Raw genomic sequence first — 22,157 nt, forward strand, 5'->3', positions numbered from 1 at the left:
CAAAGACTGCATGGTCTGTTTCAACATTTTCAAACTTGCTCTATATTTTCCTCAAGTGATTCAATTCTCCAAATATAAAACCATCAGTATACACATAATGGACACTTTTAAAAATATAACATACAAATACATTTGCTTAAAATATTATTCTGTAATACATCTACAAAACTAAAGCAATCTATCTCGATTCTACCTATACTACTAGTCCTGTAAATTACGTTTATAAATACTGCAGAGCAACTCAATGTAATATGCATGCTTTACAAACGTATAGTGTGCAAGTTATAAGATAGAATTTCGCTCTCCTCAAACTTATCAATAACATAACATTTATTCACATTTGAAGGAACATCAACCACTGATCTACTAATAGATAGGTTGATAGATAATAATGATACAGACGTGTATACGTATATATGGACATCGTATCCCACTAGGGTGCCAAAGACCAGTTCAAAATTTTTTCTGCTATGTTTAATGCTGCTTTCTAGTCTGTCAAGATAAGCTGTGGCTCAGTTGTGTTCTAGCTTTCTTGAGAAATAAGCCTATTGTGCTTTCTACCCAACCATTAGAAATAACACAACTTTTTTTTTTTTTAAGACAGAGTCTTGCTCTGTTGCCAGGCTGGAGTGCAGTGGTGCGATCTCGGCTCACTGCAACCTCTGCCTCCCGAATTTAAGTGATTCTTCTGCCTCAGCCTCCCGAGTAACTGGGACTACAGGAGCACAACACCACGCCCAGTTAATTTTTGTATTTTTAGTAGAGATGGGGTTTCACATGTTGCCCAGGATAGTCTCGATCTCTGGACCTCGTGATCTGCCCGCCTTGGCCTTCCAAAGTGCTGGGATTACAGGCGTGAGCCACCTTGCCTGGCCCAGTAAGACACCATTTTAATCTAAATCTGAAAATATGATTCTTGCTCTTCTCACAATGTGGATCACATTTCAATAATAATGACGACTATGATTTTAAAAGGTCACAAAAAGGATGATGATAAAGAATCAATAACAATCATTGTTAACAATTATTTAACACATAAAATGGTCCAAATCTTATGTTTTGTATATATTTTATCCTTTAATATCTAGAATACTCTTTTAAGAAGATATTATTCTCTTTTTTGCTCTTGTAAGAGACGCTACGAGATTAAGGGCTTAAGTTCTGGATTTAACTGTGTAGACTTGAATAGTGGTGACATTACAGCAAAGTAATTGAATCACCTGAGAAAACCTAATTACTTACTCTCTACTTCAACTTCCTTGCCTATAGAAACTGGAAAATACTCCTACCTCATAAGTTTTCTTGTAAAAAGTAAGCAAAGTAAATACATAAAAACTGCTTAGAACAGTATTTGACCAACAGTAAATGTTTAAAAACATTTGTTACTATTATGTTCATTTATATGAAAATCATTGGAAAATGATAAAATTATTTCCTTTCAATATACTTGACATGGCTAAAGTCTTAGTGAGAAAAGTACAAACATTGTCATACCTGTGTATCCAGTTTTGCAAACACAGTTGAAGCTTCCTGGAAAATTCTGGCAGACGGCAGCATTCTTGCAAGGACTCTGCAGGCACTCATTGATATCTCTCTCACAGGCCCTACCAGTGAAGCCATCTGGGCAGCTGCAGGAAAATCCTCCCACTAAATTGTGACAGGTTCCACCATTGTGGCAAGGTGATGGAAGACATTCATCTATATCTATTTCACACCAGCTACCCGCATATCCTGGCAGACACTTGCATAAGAAAGGCTGCAGAGGTTCATTTGCCACGATGATGACTGGAAGACTCTCATGGCTTTTTAATAGGGAGCTCACAGCCAATCTTCTTAGACAGCTCCCTCCATTCTGACATGGGCCATGCACACAGGAGTCATGATCCACAGATTCCACCTTTACTCCACTCTGCCGGAGAAGGATCTCTTTGATGCTTTCAAAGAAGGTGGCTACGCCACTGGGATTCACATACTGATTATGATTTCGTTTCACAGCTGCCAAAAGAAACGTTCTATTGTTCTCTTCATATGCACTGTACAGTTGCACAGCAGTCCCTAAGCCTGTCAGCTGTGAGCTGGCAATGCGTAAAAAATGAAGGTAGTGGTTGGTCAAGAAGTCCTTTACTGTTGGTACGCCGAGACGAAGTAAGATGCTGTTATCCACTGTGGCATTGGAAAATCCAGCAAAGAAAACTCGGATGTTGCTCGTGACTGTGCTGTGAACTCCATCATTGCTAAGGACAGTCAGATCAAATGTGCCATCTGTGGACCTTGGCTGGGAATTCAGATCACAGGTACCCCCTGGAATACTGAAGAGGCTGGTAACTCTTGAAGTAAGGGAGCAGTGGAAGCTGTCTAACACATCTGGATCCTGTGGCTTCACAGAGCCTAAAATCCCACCGGGAAACAAGTTGCCATAATAATTAACAAATATCTCCACCGTCCGAGACTGAGAAGGGTTGTCATTTTGGTCTATAACTGTGATATGCACAGTTCCTGTGGAAGACATTTGAGGAACACCAGAATCCTTGGTAACCACAGACAGATAGAAGTCTGCAATCTGCTCTCTGTCAATCTCTCTGGTTGTGCTCAGAACTCCAGCAGTGCTCAGACTGAAATAACTGGTGGCAGGACCTGTGCTCAGCAAGTAATAAGTAAAGGGACCTTGATTTGGAGGTAGATCAGGGTCAGTGGACTGAAGGGTCATCACCAAAGTGCCTGGCCGTTTGTTTTCCATGACTTCTCCTTCACTGACAGTCAGCATGGGCCCATTATCATTTATATCTTCCAAGGTGACTAATAAAGAGGCACTACCTGTAGCTGAGGGGGTCCCTGAATCAACAGCCAAAACTGAGAGATTATAGATGGGAAGGGTTTCTCGATCTAATTCTGCAGTAACGGTGATCTGTCCTGTCTGTGGATTAATAGAAAAGGCACCATTTTCATTCCCTGATCCGATGAAGTAAGAAAACCTGCTCCAGCTGGGGATGGAGTCTGAGTCAAAGGCACTGACAAAGGTCACATGAGTTCCTATTGGGACCCCTTCACTGATCTGCACACTGTAGATGTTTAGAGTAAAAACAGGTGGGTCATTTGCATCAAGCACGGTGACATTTACAGTGACCTCATCTATATCTGCACCTCTAATGCTGCCAAAGTTCTTGGCCAATACCTTCAAAGACACCCTTTCTTCTTTTTCTCGATCAAGAATTCCAGAAACATAAATCTGTCCCGTCTTCTCATTGATCTGGAAACCCTTCTTTCGACTATTACCAAAAATCAAATACTGTACCTCCCCATCAGTGCCCAAATCACGGTCGCTCGCAAACACTTCTCCAACAATAGTACCTTTAGGAGCTGCTTCTGAGATTTCAAAATAGTAAAGTTTGGAAACAAAACGGGGCACATATTCATTTGTCCCTTTTAACTGTACATTAACAGTGGCAAAGCTGCACCTTTCCTCATCGGGGACATTGAAGGCTTTCACAGTAAGATGGTAGCTCTGCTTGGTTTCAAAATCCAAGAAGCCTTGAGTGGTTATGACCCCTGTGTTAGGGTCAATGACAAAGAGGTCACTGTCAGATGACTGTACAGTATACGCAATCACAGCATTTGTTCCAGAGTCAGCATCTGTTGCATTTAGGTGGATAACTGTTGTTCCACTTGGGGCATTTTCCAAAACAGTAGGGAAATAGTCATCAGAGAGGAATACTGGAGAATTATCATTCACATCAATCACATTTACGGTCACACTGCAGTAACCAGTTCTTGCAACCCATCCTCCATCTATAGCACTAATCGTCATTTCATGTTTCTGGCATAGCTCATAATCAAGAGCTTTGGCTAGTGTTAATATACCTGTAGAAGAATTGATTGCAAAAATGCCTTCTTCATTTCCTGAAGAAATGCTGTACTTAATCAAGCCATTCATCGCTGCATCTCTATCTCTCGCAGAAACAGTTCTGACAATGGACCCAATGCTATGGCTCTCAGGGATGGTTGCACTCATGTGGCTTTGAGAGAATTCAGGCGTATGGTAGTTTTCCTCAGTGACAGTTATGTGAACAGTTGCTTGGGAAGAAAGTGGAGGGTTTCCCTTATCCTTTGCAGTGACTGTGATAAAAAAGTTTTGGTTCAAGTCAGAAATCAGGGATGATGCTACTGAAATCCACCCCGTATCATTGTCCAACTTAAATTTTCCTAAATGGTTATCATTAGAAATGAAATACTCCACTTCTGAATTCAGTCCAAAATCTTTGTCATCTATTGCTGTAACTTTGATTAACTTCGTACCAACCTTAACATTTTTGGTGACTGGAGTGAAATATTTACTTTTAAGAAATTGAGGTGCATTGTCATTACTGTCCACTATGTTGATGGTAACTGTTGTCTCACTAATTAAGGAAGGTTTACCTCGATCTGAAGATGTCACTATAAAACTATGCCTGTTGATATTCACATTACTGAAGCCAGTGACATTTTGGTATTTCAAGATCTGTTTATTGAAAATCTCTCCGGTGGTGGCATTAATCCTGAAATATTCTGATTGAGATTTTATGAAATAAAATACTTGTCCATTTGATCCCTCATCAGGATCTGCTGCAAATACCTGAGTTACTTTGGAGCCAATCTCAGTAAGTTCAGGGCAATCTAAATAATAGGAAGGTCTGCTAAATCTTGGAGCATTGTCATTGACGTCTGTCACAAATATTGTGACATCTGTACTTACAGTCCACCCAGAATCATGTGCAGAAACTCGAATTCTGTAACGGTCTGTATCTTCCCTATTTAAAGGTCTGCTTATGACAATATCCCCTGTGCTGGGATTAATTGTAAATGGAAGACTTGTGTCCATTATAGAATATCTGCTAATTGCATTAATCCCAATGTCTTCATCAGAAGTTGTGACACGGGTAACTGTGTATCCTAAGGGGGAATTTTCAGGAACATGGGCACTAAATATCTGAGAAAACCTAGGGGCATTATCATTTTCATCTAAAATGTTAATCATGACTTTTACTGAAGTACTCTGAGACGGGGACCCTTTGTCTGATGATTTTATGGTTAGGACATAATGAGATACTTTTTCCCTGTCCAAAGGTCTAACGCTTCTAATTTCACCCGTAGCGTGATTGATACTGAAACTATTTTCCATGTTGCCATTAACAATTTCATAATCTAACTGTCCATTGGGTCCACTGTCCTTGTCCATTGCTGAAACAGTAAGTATTTTTCGAGGGGAAAGGTTTTCCAATATTTCAGATATAAATGGGTCTTCCTTAAAAATTGGGGCATTATCATTGACATCTAATACTGTTATATCAAGTTTCTCATAAGAGGAGAAAGGAGGGAAACCACCGTCTCTGGCCTCTATCCATACAACATATTTTTGTATCTTTTCAAAATCCAGAGGTTGACTAATAGACACCTGCCCTGTTAACTGATCAATCTGGAAAGTATTGCCAAGATTCCCACTTGCAATATAATATGACATAGGTTCTCCTCTCAAAGAGGATCCTGTGATGGTGGTGACAAGAGAGCTGACTGGTTGGTTTTCAGGAAACATGAATGTTTGTTCTTTGGCTCTGACTTTAGGGAAATCGGCCTTATTCACGAATCTAACAGTCACTGTTGTAGAATCTGTCTTTGGAAATGAGCCACCATCTTTTACATGCACAGAAAATGTCACTTCTGAAGCTCCGTTTAGTGGTCCGGCGGCCATAATGGCTCCCCTCAGTGGGTCAATGTGAAATTTTTCAGAATTTCTACCCGAAAGAGAATAATGCAGTTCAGAATTTGGTCCAATATCAGCATCTGTGACTGTAACCGCAAAGACAAAGGAACCTATAAAAGAGAAGGCGTGCAGTTATAATCATGTGGAATTTAAATAAAATATTTGGTAGCAGATAAGTGCATATAAGACACACTATTGCTGCTTGATATGACCTTATTTTCTCATGATTACTGGGGAGAACAGTATCTCCTATATTTTCTCTGAAGTTCACAAGTCAAATCTGCTTTATGATTGTCTTCAGAGACTAACCTGTCATTTTCTAACTAAAATTTATACAGTCTGTTGGATTTAATACTTTTCAGTATGCCTTTGAGAGAAGCCTAAGGAAAAGAACTTGCTAATCGTTCAAAAATCATAGTTTCTAGGAGAAAAATCTGCACATAAAACATTCCAAGAAAAATAATATGGGAGCTCTGCAAAGCGCTATGCCTCTACCCAATGCAATGATACCGTTGCTCTAGTATGTCTTAAAATATCTTCCAATCACTTTATATGTAATCTTGTCAACAAAAATCACGTTCATTACCATTGATTCCTTGTCCCCACTGTTTTATGACAAAATTCCTTTATATGTGAACTATTATCAGATGAAGAAAAAGTGCATATGTGTATGTGTATATGTGTGTGTATGCACATGCACAGATATATACATAAGCCAATTAAAATAATTGTAAAGTAGTAAGAAATAAGAATTGAGGGATAATGGACTCAATTTGGACTCCAAAAGTTAGTGTTTAGACTTAGTGCCAATGAAACAGATTGTAGTAAAAATATGCAGAAAAGCTGCCAAAAGGACATATTTTCATTCTACTCATTCAAAAACCATTTCCAAACCTGCACTCTCACCCCTACAGAAGAAACGGTAACAAAAGTAAAATATCCTTAATTTTAAAAAGGCCAGCGATTATAAGTCCAATGAGGAAAAGATGCTTAAGCATACCTCATTTTACATAGGAAATTTTATCTTGCACCACCACACATTGGATGTAATTAGAACCATGCCTGCCAACATCATTTCATCTGAAGACCTTTAGCAGGTATTTATCATTTTGATATTGACATTTCCTTTTGATAGAAAGTTGGCACATACATTTATGAATCTTATATTTTAGGTTGGTATCATTCTCAGATTAATAGAAGACGAAAGATCACTGAAAGGAGGATCTGTTCACTCGATCTGTTGTTTTTCTTCTAATTAAAAATATTTCCAAGCAAGGAAGATTAAATAAATAATGAGCTATATTTCTATATTTTCCTCTTTGAAAACTCATTTTAAAAATTAAAAATGGCAGATTTGTGCAGTTAAGAGAGTATGCCTTTCTTAGCAAATGTCAAACTAAATTTAAAGAGATACAGAAAGATAAATGCACATTGTCAATATGAAAATGATTCATAAATGGATCCATAAACTTACTAACAGAATAATTTTCATTTGTAAAACCTGGAATAAAATAAATATTAACAAGAATTATCCATTTATTAAACTTTTTGAAAACATATCTATGAAAAACTGAAGTAAAATATTCATTTTCCACTTACAAACATACTTGAATGCCTATTATCTCCCAGATCACGTATCAGGTAATAGGGTATGGCATGCAGAATAGAGACAATGCCCCTCCTCTTAGCAAACTTACACAAAATTAGACCTCAGACCATAAACATCGTTAACGACGATGTAATATATATGTTATTTATAATATTCAAGTAATATTAAGAAATAATAATACATAACAATTATAAAACATTATACACAATTAGTCTAGCAAGAAAGGGTTAATTTTCAAGTTTCAAGCATTTTTTCATTTCCACTAGACAAAACAACCTGAATTTTAGAGGATTTGCAAAATTAGGCTATATCAGAAATATGTATGTAAAATAACATAAATATTTTTATAGAAATGTCTGATACATAGTTTCCTTATATCCATGTGGCCTCAGAATTTGGTTGATTACCTGGAAGAGTAGGAGATGGGATGTGAGTGACATATGGATGATGCTGAAATCTTGGTGGATTGTCATTGACATCAGTCACAGTGACAAGCACACTGGTGGAACTGGAAAGAGGCTCTGGGGATCCCGCATCACTGCAGACCACTACCAAGGTATAATTATCTTTTGTTTCCCTATCTAACAATGCGCTGGTGATGATTTGTCCTGTCGATGGGTTGATCGTGAACTGAGAGTTTCCACCGATGATCCTATAACTAAAGCAGAAAGCAGAAATAGGGATATGTCAAATAGTTTTAATATCGTAACTTCTATTTACTATAATTAAAAAACTCAGGTAGAAATGCAAGAAAACATTACAAGAAAGGTCATACAACAATGTTGGAAAGAATACAACTAGATCTAGCTAATAAATATTTCAATTTTTCTGTGAACATCACATTGACAGTCTTTATCGTGAGATGTCCAGTGATGTCAAGGAAGTCTTCACAAGGTTTTTAGGACTCTTAAGTTGTGCAAGGCCACGAGACAAACCCCTAAGGCTTTAAATAAATGAGCCTAAAAGCATAAATCAAGGGACTTGCTCTAATATTGTGGTTAGTGGCCAGGGTTACAAATGAATATCTTTTAAATGAAACTAAAAATTATTTTTCTGTTGTATACCATAATAAACCAGAGAAGATCAGTTGAAAATTGTATTCTTTTAAGACAAAACCTGTATTTGACATGTATCTGCTTCTCAGAACAACTCAAGGACTGATTATTTATACAAAGACCTTTCTAGTGATTAATTCTGTCTTTGTCATTCCTCATATGGTTTTGTTGCTTTCTTGTCAGCAGAGGTATGACATCTTCATGGATGTTTTGATGCTAACCAGATAGGTTAACGGGCAGGAGTTTCCACTGAGAAAAGCTTCTCTCTTCTTTCTGAAGAATACACTTGTCTGCATATACTCCAGATTTTGTGTATAAGGTGGGGTCCCAGAGATCAGCCAGGAAAGAAGTAGCTAAGCTTGAAGGTTCAGAAATTGGTTATGGTCCATAATTTTTAAAGTTGAAAGATAGCATGGAAATAGGTATCTTTAAAAGTTTTCTTCTTTTATACCAACAAAGAGATACCCTTGTTGGAGTTCGCTGCATGTTTCTACAGTTTGCTTTGTGTCTATATAAACACAGCAACAGCATATATCTAATATAAACTGCAGGGGAAAAAACTATATTGCAGCCAGTAGTATGTTCATTCTCCTATTATGATCACAGCTTAAAACAAATATTTCAGCACTTTTTATCCTGCTTTAGTGAAATAATCAACTGTTGAAGACCTTATATTCAAAACTATTAGAAGTCTTATAAAATGATAGCAAAACAGGGAAAGAATAGAGAAGTAGTTTGGTTGAGAAATGGCTTCAGTATTGATAAAGTACTTTGCATCACTCAGATTTTTAATACGTTTGGCAAATCACACGACAGAATCAGGCATGTGTGAAAATCGCATTAACTATAGTTATTGGGCCAGAAGTGACTATTAGGTATAATTATTGCCCTTTACAGTAGATAGTATCTATTCTCTTTATCAAAATATAAATATCAAGTTTTATACATGAATTCTTAAAACTTTAAAATTCAGGACTCACGAAATAATCAAAATACCTTACCATTTTACAAAGTGTAGAAAACCAGATTTAAGAATTGCGTAGTTTTATTTTTGGAACCTTGTTGCTGTCAGTGGATGTAGAAATAATCAAATAATTTAATAGGAAGAAAAAGTAAGCCATACTGCCATAAACTTCTTTAGTTTTATAATGGCAAGGATCAAGGTTCAATCAAATATTTATTCCTATAAATATTCACAAATAAAAATAAAATGAGATTGATAAAAAACGTAAATTTTCCTCTGGATGTTTTGTATATGTCAAGACCATAGTGTATTATTAAGCATAATGTGTTGATAGGCAAATGGTGTGGCCTTTAGTCCAGTTTCACTAAATGATCCATTCAGAAAGACTTGCTATGATTTAAATGTTCCTTGAAATTAGTCATTGTAACAGCGTTGTAACAATGTTGAGAAGTAGGGCCTTTAAGAGGTGATTAGACCATCAGGGTTCCATCATTATGAGTGGATTAATGCCATTATCACGGAAGTGGGAGTTAGTTATTGAGGGAGTGAGCTTCTGATAAAAGAATGAGTTCAGCCTGATTTCCTCTCTCTGTCTCACACGATTGCTCACCATGTGATGCCTTCTGCCCTTCTGCCATGAAATAACACACAGGAAGCACTCACCAAATGCAGGCCCCATGCCCTTAGACTTCCCAGCCTCCAGAACTGTGAGCCAAATAAACTTCTATTCTTTATAAATTACCCAGTCTGTAGCTATAGCAGCAGAAAACAGACAAAGAAACCCATGTTATAAATTCTGATTTTTTTTATTTTATGCTATTGCACATGTTATTGCCCATATGATTGTCTATTTTAAAGTAGGTAATATATTTAGTATTTTTTAAAATGAATGAGCAAATTGTCATTAGTATCTAATTAATTTTTTCTAGACTTCACTAGATTCTAAAGCATATAAAAGTATATTTTAAATATGAGATATTCTATAACACCAGTTGGATGCAAATTTATACTTCTAAGTTTTTTAAAAATAGAAGAAACACAATAAGCTCTGTACCTAGATTGACAGTTAAGATAATATGTCTAGATTTTTGCCACATCTCTTACTTGAGGCTTAGTTCTATTCTCATCCCTCCTGATGACCTCTCTTGCTTCTCTGGCCTGCATTAATTGTTGTAAAGTTGAAAACTTTATTAGATTGTGTCTTGTGGTATCTTCTTAGCAGTTAAACATTTATGCTGTTATTTAAATATTTCCAGGAACTTACTGATTTCTTAGTGCATACCAAGCACACTACTGGGCAATTTATATATGCTCTTATTTAAATCCAAAAACAATCCTTACAGTTTAGTTTTAGTTTTGACTGTTTAGGGATAATGAATCTGAATCTAATAGAGACTAAAGTAGTTGCACAAAGAAACATACAATCTATAAATAGCAGATCTAGAGTTTGAATTTCTGTCTTTATGACTTCAACATGCACTTTTCCCATTATACCACCATAGAAGGAAAGTAAAACTCAACTGAGGGAATGTAGTGAAGACAGAAAATGTACCAATTGCTAAGGCCAACATGGACTCTTGCTCAAGTTGTGTCAATATAGAGTTTGTTCACATTTAGTTCAATGAAAATCAATAAATATGTTAAATTATTTTCTAATTTGAGAATACATTACTATTCCAAATTATTCGCATAAACAGAGACCACTGTGATCTGAACCCTAAATCAACTATTGCTTTTGTAAACTTAAAATATCCCCATTTGATTTTTTAAAACTTCTTTGCCTCTTCCTGAGATCTACTAGGGTTATAGGCATTATACTGTCTGCTGGGAGAATACGATCATTTAGTAACGGTTAAGAGGCTGGACTTTAGAACACAGTTCACTTGGACATAAATTTAAACCCCATTAATAGCATTTAAATTCACAAAAATTTCTTAACATTTTTAAGCCTTCTTTCTTTATCTGTAAAGTGGAGATCACATTTTACTCTTTTTATTTGACAGTTTTGAGTATTAAAAATATTTTGTATAAAGAGCACTTGGCATTGTAATTGATAAATGGTGAGCCTTCAAAAGTCTAAGTTTACCAACATAATAGGACCTATATAATATATATGTATAACATAATAGTATATTACATACAATCTATCCAAATCTATCTATATATAGGTTGAGTATCCATTATCCAAAATTCTTGGAACCAGGTGTGCTTTGGATTTCTCTGGATCTTAGAATATTTGCATATACATAATGACAGATATAGGGGATGGATCTGAAGTCTGAACACAAAATTCATTTATGTTTCATATACCTCATATACATAGCCAGAAGATAATTTTATCTAATATTTTGATAATTGCTTGAAACAAGGTTTGTGAACATTGAAACATCAGAAAGCAAAGGTATCAGGTGTGGAATTTTCCACCTGTGGCATCATGTTGATGCTCAAAAAGTTTAGCATTTTGGTGCATTTTAGATTTTGGACTTTCAGATGAGGAATGCTCAACCTATATTTAGATAGTTAAATGGATAAAGGCACTAAAAATCCAAAACAGAGACACGGTTAAGTATGTTAAAAAAAAATCCTGGTTTCAAGTTTATATCCTTTATAACAGAAAGATATATAAAAAAAAAAGGTAATTACAAAACAGTAAAGTGCTATGAAACAGTAAAGAGGTGTCACTGTAGGTATTCAGAAGACAGAACACCCTTGACTGGAATGATTAAAATAAAGCCTCCTCAGAGAAGGGTAAATTTAACATAAGTTGTAAAGGGGCTACCCATCTTTCAATAGTGTTCAAAAAGGCAGAAAAAAAAGACGGTCTAGGCTACTGGTCAGCAAACCTTTTATATAATGGGCCAGATTGTAAACATATCCAGCTTTACAGGTCATATATTCTCTGTTGCAATGCTCAGCTTACCATTACATGGCAAGAGCAGCCATAGACAATAGGTACATGAATGGGCATGGCTGTGTTCCAATAATACTTTTATTTACAAAAACAGGCACTAGGCCCAATTTGGCCTGCAGGTAGCAGTTTGCCAAGCCCTGGTCAAAGATATAGAATAAATTGAACAAACCTGTAAGGCTTGGGAAAGCACAGATCCTTGTCCCATGAGCAGAAAATGATCCAGTAATGCTGAACTTTTGCCCATATGTTGCAGAGTTTTGCAGAATTAGCTGGGGCCATTTATGGGGTGACTAGAATTTGAAGACTGGGGGTTATACCATAGGCAAACTGGAATTGAAAGATTCTATAAAGGAAGTATAATTGTTAAAGCAGAGCCAAGAGATGCTCATGTTGATGCATACTTCTGCCATTGCCCTTTAATTCACTGACTCCAGCTTTGCTTTGTACAAATTATTTCCTATAATGCTGAGAGAGAAATAATTATGAAATATAAACTAGTCATGTTTTTGTGCTTGCTGCTTAAAACATTTCCATTGTTTCTCTCCTTAGATGCAGAAAGAAATTTTGAATTTTTTATATGGTATACAAAGTCCATTCCTAACCCATACCAACCATATGGAAATACTTTCTTTCTCTAATGTCATGCTTTTGCATAGCTCTTTGCCTTAGTCCCTGATACTGTCTTTGCCTAGAATACCTTTCATTCCTTTATTTCTCCATAAACTACTTCTACTTAGTATCATTGAAGTATCATTTACCATACTATTCTTTCCACCTATTCTGTGCTTAAACTATACTTGTTATATGGTACTATACTTAAGAAATTACAAAATTATCCCTTTCATTAAATCGTACTTCTTATGGGCCCTAGAGTTCCAAACTCCTGAGAGTTTAATAAAGTTTTTGGTGCATAGTCAGGGCTTCATAATTTTACAGGACAGTGTACCACATAGATTGGAAGGATTAGAAACTAGAGTTGTGGAAGTGAGTTAATTTTTATTATAATAGTACAGGCATGATGTAATTATGGACTGAACTAGGATCTTGGCAGAAGGGATGCACTGAAAAGAATGGGTGCCAGATGCATTAGAAAAGAAGAAACATGAGAATTTGTCTACTGATTGAGTATAAGAGAGGGGATGACCCTTAGCCTCAAGGTGTGGTAAAAAACAAACCAAGACAATATTATTAAAACAAAGCAGAAAACCAAAATGAGAAACAGGAAAAGTAAGGAATTTTAGGTACACTGTGTTTATGATGCCAACAGAACCGCCAGTGTAATATGCCTATCAGCGAGTTACAAATGTGGGTGCAAAGTTTTGGAGTGGAATCAGAGTTGATAGCACAGATTTGGAGGTTTTGTTCACAGAATTGATGCTTGCAGCAATGGAATGAATCTCTCTCTCTCTCTGTCTCTCTCTCTCCCTCTCTCTCTCTCTCTCACACACACACACACACACACACACACACGAAAGTACTGAGAAAATAATGCAGTGAGAAGTATTCAAATTACTTTCTAGAGAGAGAAAAGAGAAACAGAAAACAAACTGTGTGTGATCAGAGATGCAGGATGATAAGAAATAATATTTATATGACATTGAGGAGGAAAAAATGCCAAAAAGAAAAGATGGCCTGGCCTGTAGTGTGAACATTGCAAAAAGTAAAGGAGAATAAGGACTTAGAAAAGTCACTGGACTTGAAACATTTCAGTAGTCTTCTGACAGGGCCTTTTTTAAGTAAAGCAATGAAGGAAAAAAAAATCAGACTAAAGATTTTCAGGAATACATGGTCAGAGAAAACAGGTTGTGAAGCTTTCAAGAATGTTGTAGTAAAAATAGAATGAGTAAAAGCAGCCATTCCAGAGAATATTAAAATTGCTCATTCGATGCATTTCTTTAAGTGACAACCACTGTTATGTACCAGATATTGTAAAAGAAAGAATATATTAGGAGCAAAAAAGATGATATGAGAAGAATAAAAAGAAAAATAAACCTTGAATTAATTTAGTGACTTCTATGTCCTAATAATTATGCCAGAGACATTTATGGATATTAACTGATTCCATACATACTGTTTGATACATAGTAGGTGGTTAGTAAATGTTTGTCTCACAAACTGTAAAATATAAATTTTTATGTTCATTTTTATTGATGCAGAAACTAAGCCTTTGAGGCACTAAAATGACTTTCCTAGGCCATGGTAGGCAAATAAAAGAACCAGAATTCAACAGAAATTCTGAGCATTTCTGTAGATACGCTAACTTATGTAAATGAGCATTTATATAGATATCTACATGGTTCAAGGAAGAGAGAGAACTTGAACACACACGAGAAAAATGAGTAACTTTTGAATTAAAGAGTTGGAGGAAATTGAATGGGAAGAGATTAATAGCACATATTAAGAAATTTTCCTGGCCGGGGCGCGGTGGCTCATGCCTGTAATCCCAGCACTTTAGGAGGCCAAGGCAGGCGGATCATGAGGTCAGAAGATCGAGACCATCCTGGCTAACATGTTGAAACCCCATCTCTACTAAAAATACAAAAAAAAAAAAAAAATTAGCCGGGCATGGTGGTGGGTGCCTGTAGTCCCAGCTACTCAGGAGGCTGAGGCAGGAGAATGGCGTGAACCTGGAAGGTGGAGGTTGCAGTGAGCTGAGATCACGCCACGACATGCCAGTCTGGGTGACAGAGCGAGATTCCATCTCAAAAAAAAAAAAAAAAAAAAAAAAAAGAAAAGAAATCTTCCTTAGAATGTTGACTTTGTCAGTGGAGTTTGTGACTGTCTCCAGGGTTGTGATACAGAAGAATTAGAAGTGAGGCTTGAATAGAGATTTGGTCCAGTTGGGAGAAAAGGGGATACATATCTGTAAAAGCTAAGCTCTGGAATAGATATGTGGAAGGCAAAGACATAATCTGGATAGAGAAAGACTAAGACTTAATAATAGGCTGATTTTCTATAAGGGAAAATACTAAAGGTGAAGTAGAATGTATAACTTAAAGTAAGTACACCATTTGTAGAAATACAAAGTTTGATCAAATAGGTAGAAGTAAAAAAGAAACATCTGTCGGCTGGATGCTATATGCAAAATCATGCTAGATCATTGGAAAAAAATTAACTGATAAGACACATAAAATTTATGCTCCTGGAGATCCCATCAGTAGTTCAGTAAATAACAGAAACCATGTAAAATTTAAATGGGAGATAAATAATTAAACCAATAGCTCTTTTAATCTGAAGAAAGAATAGATTTTCTTCAGTACACCATGAATAGCAAGGAGTTATTATCACCAACCATAAAATACATTATATTCCAATAAGATTTTATCAAACCAGAGTAAATAAAGTTGAGGTTATAATAACTATTTACTTTGTCTGTGAAAATATTTTTTATTTAAGCTGCAATAATTGTTTGCCCTGAGTTAATTTTCAAGTGAATCAAACATTTTTTATTCACAAGATAAAAATAGCTTCAATTTTCATTTTAACTGAATATATGATAGTCTGTAGAGTCATTTTAAGATTTTCACTGATGGGGTTTTTGGATTTCAATGTATGTAAAAGTGTAATGTTAATTCTCATATTAAAAGAAGAAAATTTAATCAACCAATCAAATAACCAAAATACATACTATCAAACCAAAACAATCCCATCAGACCTACCAGTACAGCTTTATAAAACAGTTTGAGAGTATGAATACAATTTTTCTAGACCAAATTTACAAGCATAATTCACAAGCATAGGATAGCATTTTGCAATGAATCTTTAACATACACTAGAAAAACACAGCATGTCATCACAGCATTTACTTTTTTCTAGGAATAAATGAATGATTCAGTGGAAGACAGGATCAGGTTTGTAAACATTCAACTTCATATTCAGGAATTTATACATCTCATACAAGAGAATTTCCCTATATCTGATTAGTAATATTCTGTATGCTGTCTAAGAAACAGCATACAGAACATCTGCATGGCAGATAAAGAATTATTAGATTATAACATTACAATAGATAAGGCATCTCTTCCAAAATCATTATCAGAAACTTATTTAGCACTAACAAATGATAGACAGGTAGAGGGCTAAGTGCTTTGCATGATTAGAACAATATGGGTTGACATTTATTGAGCATTGTTTTTTGTTCCTGGCACTATTCTAACCAGCTCACTTAAATTATTTTACTTACCCTCTTTAAAGTCAGTTTCATTATTACTCTGCCTAATCCACTGAAAACCGGGTTCAGAAATGTTAATTTGCCCATACTCAGGCAATAGTAATAGTAGAGTCAGGATTCAATTGCACACAACTTAATTCCCAAGGTTCAACTCTTAACGTTAAGCTAAAGACTTTGGATTGAATCTTATGATATGATTTTTATTATTTCTATGCTTTGGTATAAGACAAGTAAAAGAAAGGGTATTTAGTGGCCTTTTGAAGCTCATAACCTGGAAGAAGTTCAGTTGTACCTGCTTCTCTCTGGTAGGTGCTAAGTACAATGACTCAAACAAGTTATGACCCTGGACAGAAATTTCTCAGTCCTCTATGATTTGACTTTACAGGACTCTAGAACTCAACTCTTCTCTTGAAAGTAAGTCTTGGTCCACTGAAAGAAATTTGTATGTAGCTTTCCATCCTTTTGCAATGCATGCAAATAATCCATTCTGTCCTGGATTTCCTCTGTTGTCTCTAGCCAGGCCTCCTTAACTTCAGACCTTCTTAACTCCTACCTTAACTCCTAGTCTCCTTGGAGACCTTTCCTCCTAAACCTACCTTTTAAGTGTTGGAGAATTCCCAGTGACTTGTTCTAGTACCTCTTTCCTTATCTTGCTATACTCTCTCTGATATGGTTTGGCTGTGTCCTCACTCAGATCTCACCTTGAATTGTAATAATCCCCATGTGTTGGCGAGGCATGGTGGCTCATGCCTGTAATCCCAGCACTTCGGAAGGCAGAAGCGGGCAGATCACCTGAGATCAGGAGTTCGAGACCAGTGTGGCCAACATGGTGAAACCCCGTCTCTACTAAAAATACAAAAATTAGCTGAGTGTGGTGGCGTGCACCTGTAATCCCAGCTACCCAGGAGGCTGAGGCAGGAGAATTGCTGGAACCTGGGAAGCAGAGGCTGCAGTGAACTGAGATTGCGCCACTGCACTCCAGCCTGGGCGACAAAGCAAGACTCCATCTCAAAAAAAATACATAAATAAATAAATAAAAATAATCCCCATGTGTCAAGGGCAGGGTCAGGTGGAGATAATGGAATCATGGGGGCAGTTTCAGTCGTACTGTTCTTGTGGTAGTGAATAAGTCTCAAAAGAACTGATGGTTTTATAAATGGGAGTTCTCCTGTACAAGCTCTCTTGCCTGTTGCCATGTAAGATGTGATTTTGCTCTTCCTCACCTTCTGCCATGATTGTGAGGCTTCCCCAGCCAATGTGGAACTGTATGCCCATTAAACTTCTTTTTCTTTATAAATTACCCAGTCTCGGGTATGTCTTTATTAGCAGCATGAGAACAGACTAATACACTCCGCAAAAGTGTTCTCATTCAGTTTATTGGTTTTAAATGTCCTCTAAACACTGATGACTCTCAAATGTGTATATCCAGCCCTAACCCCAACCCTAAGCTCCACACTCATATCTCCAGCTTCCTAACTGGTATCTCTAAATGAGTGAGTAACAGTCATTTGAAACTGTATTCAAATAAAATACTTCTGATTTCTCACAAAACTGTTCCTCCTTCAATGCTACCCATTTCAGTAAATTATATCATATCATGATCTGCCTTGGTGTTTGAGTGGAAAACTTAGATGATTCTGATTTCTCTCTTTCATTTGATCTCATTTCCAATTTCTTTGTTTTTTTTTATTATTATACTTTAATTTCTAGGGTACATGTGCACGACGTGCAGGTTTGTTACATATGTATACATGTGCCATGTTGGTGTGCTGCACCCATTAACTCATCATTTACATTAGGTATATCTCCTAATGCTATCCCTCCCCCCTGCCCCCACCCCATGACAGGCCCCGGTGTGTGATGTTCCCCTTCCTGTCTCACATCCAATTTCAAAGGCATGCCCCAAATCTATTTGCTCAATTTTCATTTCTCCACATAGGTACAAAGTTACTCTACTTGGATAACTATATTAATTAGTGCCTAAATGGTGCACTGATTTCTCTCCATAAATCCTCTCTCATCAGATTCTATCCAAATGTAGACCAGTTTATGTGTCTCTTCTGTTTAAAACTCCCCAGTAGTTTCTCACCTAAAGGTAAATTGGAAAACCCCAATTCTGTATCATGACGTATATGGCCTGTACATGGCCTGCATGATTTAGCCCCTGCCTACCTCTCTGACTCCTTTCTCACTCTGGTCCAGACATGCTGACCTTCTTAGATAAAACAACCATCTTAATTCCATCCCACAGCTCAGTCCTTTCAGCTTAAAGGTCATTTCTTAGAGAGACCAAGTATTGTGGTCTGAATGTGTTTCTTAAAATTTGTGTGTTGAAAGCCAGTTTTCCAAAATGATTTTGTTAAAAGAAAATTGGTAACAAACAACAAAATAAGACATGAATCAACTCATTACCATATCCGTATATCTGGTACTCATAGCTGATAATTCTTAATGTCTCAAATTTTATCTTCTGCTCTATTACTTTCATAGCCATCTAACCAACTCTAATTTACCTAATACCAGCCTATAGAAAGTGGAGGAGGGGTATAAAATATATATGTGTGTGAGTTTTTCTCTAGAACATTTGGAAATCTTCATTTCTTGTAGTTTAGAACAGATATGGAAGAAGGGGACAAGCTAGGTCAATAAAATGTTGCAACTCAATTTCTTTCACATCCTCTCTGAACAAGTTATCATATTTGTGTTCTCAATTTTAAGAGGATTTAAGCAAAGTAAAATACATTTACTAAATGAAGAATACACAGATATTCTTATTGGGGCTAGTAGTGGAATAAAAATTCTTTGACATTTCTCCAATCAATGAGTGATGCATGTTTCTCCTCACAGTGAATCTGGGCTGGTCATCACTGCTTTGGCCAACAGAGTATTATAGAAGTGCTGCTATGGCACATCTGGGTCTGACGTTTGAGAGTTCTGGGAGCTTTCACTTGTGGCTCTTGGAATTGAGAACCACCAAGTAAAAGTCCAACTACTTTGCTAAGGAACCACATCAGGAAGTTCTGAGACTACTTGAGGACACAGGGGGCCTAGATGTTCCTAAACCTTCCAACCAATCCTGCCAAGGCAGCAGGCATGCAAAGTCATCTTGGGCCCTCCAGATCATCCAGTCACAATGTAAATACTGTGAATTGCCACCAGTCAACCTCATGAGACAGAAGCACCCAGTGTAGTCCCAAACCACAAAACCATGAGATATGATAAAAATATAAATAAAATAAAAATTAAATAAAATCTTAGAGTAATAAGTAAAATGTTTACTGTTTGAATCCTCATTTTATGAATTGTTGGCTATCAGCAATAGATAACAAGAATAGGATATGTGTTAATATGACATTCATTTAAATTAAACATTATATTCATGTAGTTCAAAAACTAATGTTTAATGAGAAAACAGCCAAACTTTACAAAGGAAAATGTACTGACCTTATAACTGCATTCGTTGAAGCATCAGCATCTGAGGCATTTACCAATAAAACATCTGTTCCAGTTGGTGCATCCTCAGGAATTGTTGTGAAATACGCTTTACTGGCAAATGTGGGGACATTGTCATTGACATCATCTACTATGACGTTGATTGTTCCAGTTCCAGTCAAGGCAGGGGATCCTAAAAAGAAAAGAAAATCAAGTCTCAATGTTTATAAACAAAAAATAACAAATTTAACAAAAATTAGCTGTAGACAGAATTACTAAAGAGAATTTAGGAAACATCAAAGTAAAATTTCTGAACACATAAGTGATTGAGTGATTTTTAATTTTGTTACAAGAAAAATATTTTCATTTGTGAACTAGAATTTCAACTCTTTCCTAGTAACTCTGCACGAAAAGTATATGTCATGCTCTTATTCTATTTTAAAGGTGCTGATTCGACAATGTATAACACAACAATATCATTTGAATGCCACAAAAGAGGCACTGCTGGTAATTTCTCTGAAATTGCATTAAAATAGCGCAAAACCAGATTTGAAGAATACCCACAGGCATGGAAGTGCTGGCCAACTAACAAGGCAATGTTAAAAACTGGACTCCCAGCTGTGACTATCATTGTTACTATCACAAATTCCAGAGTCTCTGAGGTATTTAAATCCCTTTCTCATACTAATCAACACCGGTCTGTGGGAGAAAAAAAAAAGCTTCAAGTTATATCTCAAAAGTGTTATCTTCCACGTGCTAGAATAACTTTATAATGATGAGCTAACTCAGAATCATTTGTGCTGCTTCTATTTAAAATTCAATGTAATGTGAAATGATCCATTTTTATTTCTTGTTCCAGCTGTTATCAATATACGGTGAAAACCCAACATTTGCCAAACACTTGGGCCACACTATCTGTACTAGACTAATTTTGTGGTGAAGGCTAGATGCCATATGGGTTGGAATTCTGTGGGTTGTCTCCATAACTGAAAGACAAATTATCTGCTGTTGGTTGTGTTTTCAAAACCGTTTTTCAAACTCAAACTCTTCTAAATAGAAACAATGAAGATCCATTTAACTGCATTTATGTAAAATAAAATAAAGCCCCAGATACTCTCCTTTTCTGCTTAAGATACTACTTTACCTTCAATAAAGTTATTTCCCTTAATATAACATTTAAATTCTACTTAACTTTACCACTCAATATTCTGTAAATAAAGCCATTCATTCCTTTGTTTGTAAAATGTTTATGGAATGCCCTCATTATCATAGAATGGTATTGAGATTCACAACCTTACAATATTATTTTCTAATAGTCATGTGATTTGCTGGTATTTCTTTTACCACTATTCAATCATTTTTCTATGTTCTTAGATTGGAATTACTCGTGGCCTAGTACCAATGAGCTTTTATGCTCAGATGTGTGTATAGGAACCAAAATCAACAGATGTGGAAATTATGGAATGAAATGGTTTTGGAGATCTGTTATTTTTGTGAATTCTAGGTTAGATGAAAGAATGTGTATACCCAGTTGAGCAGAACACAATAAAGAAGCATGATACCTCCCAGAAAATGATGCAATTAAATTTAGACTGCACACTGATCATTGTTGCCATATATATATCATATTTTATATTAAGTATTTCATTTAAATTAACATACAAATAGTCAAAAAAATTTGACGTCTAAGAAATATCTAAAAATTTAACATAAAGTTTATGACTGCACAAATCTTACCTATTAGTGTTTGATTTTACACTAAAGGGAAAAATAGCCCTCAATCTATTGGTAATATGCATAATGAACTATAAACTAAAAAAAATGTAAATGCCTTTTTAGTACTTGCTTACTGTAAGAAATGGTAAAATTATGCAACAAATATTTCACACACACAACAAAATAGATATGAATGTAGGATACGATGGAGAAACACATCAAATAAGACTGTAAAAATTCCATGCAACATATTAAAAGAAATATCAATAACAGTAAATATTGTTTAGTCCTTAGATATGCACGCACTGGTTTAAGAAGTTTACATAAACTGTCTTATCTAATCCCCATAAATCAGCACTGCTGTCATCTCCATTTGGTATATGAGTAAGCTCAAGTTTAGAAAGTTTAAGTAGCTTTTTCAAGGCCACAGACCTAGTGAGGAATGTCACTGAGATGTGACCCATGTAAAGCAGCCCTGGAGCCTTTACCACTGACAAGAAGCTGGAAGGTACTGCCAGTAGGGGGAACAGTGCTGCTTCCTGTGCTGCTTTGGGGGTCTGGACAA

At 36.1% G+C, this 22,157-nt stretch overlaps 1 protein-coding gene across 3 annotated transcripts in view; it reads right to left on the reverse strand.

The window, feature by feature from the left end:
- FAT4 (FAT atypical cadherin 4) overlaps window positions 1-22,157 on the reverse strand; it is a 175,902-nt gene that overhangs the window by 37,385 nt on the left and 116,360 nt on the right. For 2 of the 3 annotated variants that reach the window (XM_055274640.2, XM_055274639.2), the window contains exons 7-9: window positions 19,889-20,069; window positions 7,751-8,001; window positions 1,495-5,844 (exon numbers count right to left, since the gene is read on the reverse strand). In XM_055274640.2, coding sequence (XP_055130615.1) covers window positions 1,495-5,844; window positions 7,751-8,001; window positions 19,889-20,069 — 4,782 coding nt within the window. The remainder of the gene's footprint in view (window positions 1-1,494; window positions 5,845-7,750; window positions 8,002-19,888; window positions 20,070-22,157) is intronic. The other variant, XM_055274641.2, reaches the window with a different exon arrangement.

This window comes from Symphalangus syndactylus, chromosome 4 (genome assembly GCF_028878055.3).
Source record: "Symphalangus syndactylus isolate Jambi chromosome 4, NHGRI_mSymSyn1-v2.1_pri, whole genome shotgun sequence".
NCBI lineage: Eukaryota > Metazoa > Chordata > Mammalia > Primates > Hylobatidae > Symphalangus > Symphalangus syndactylus.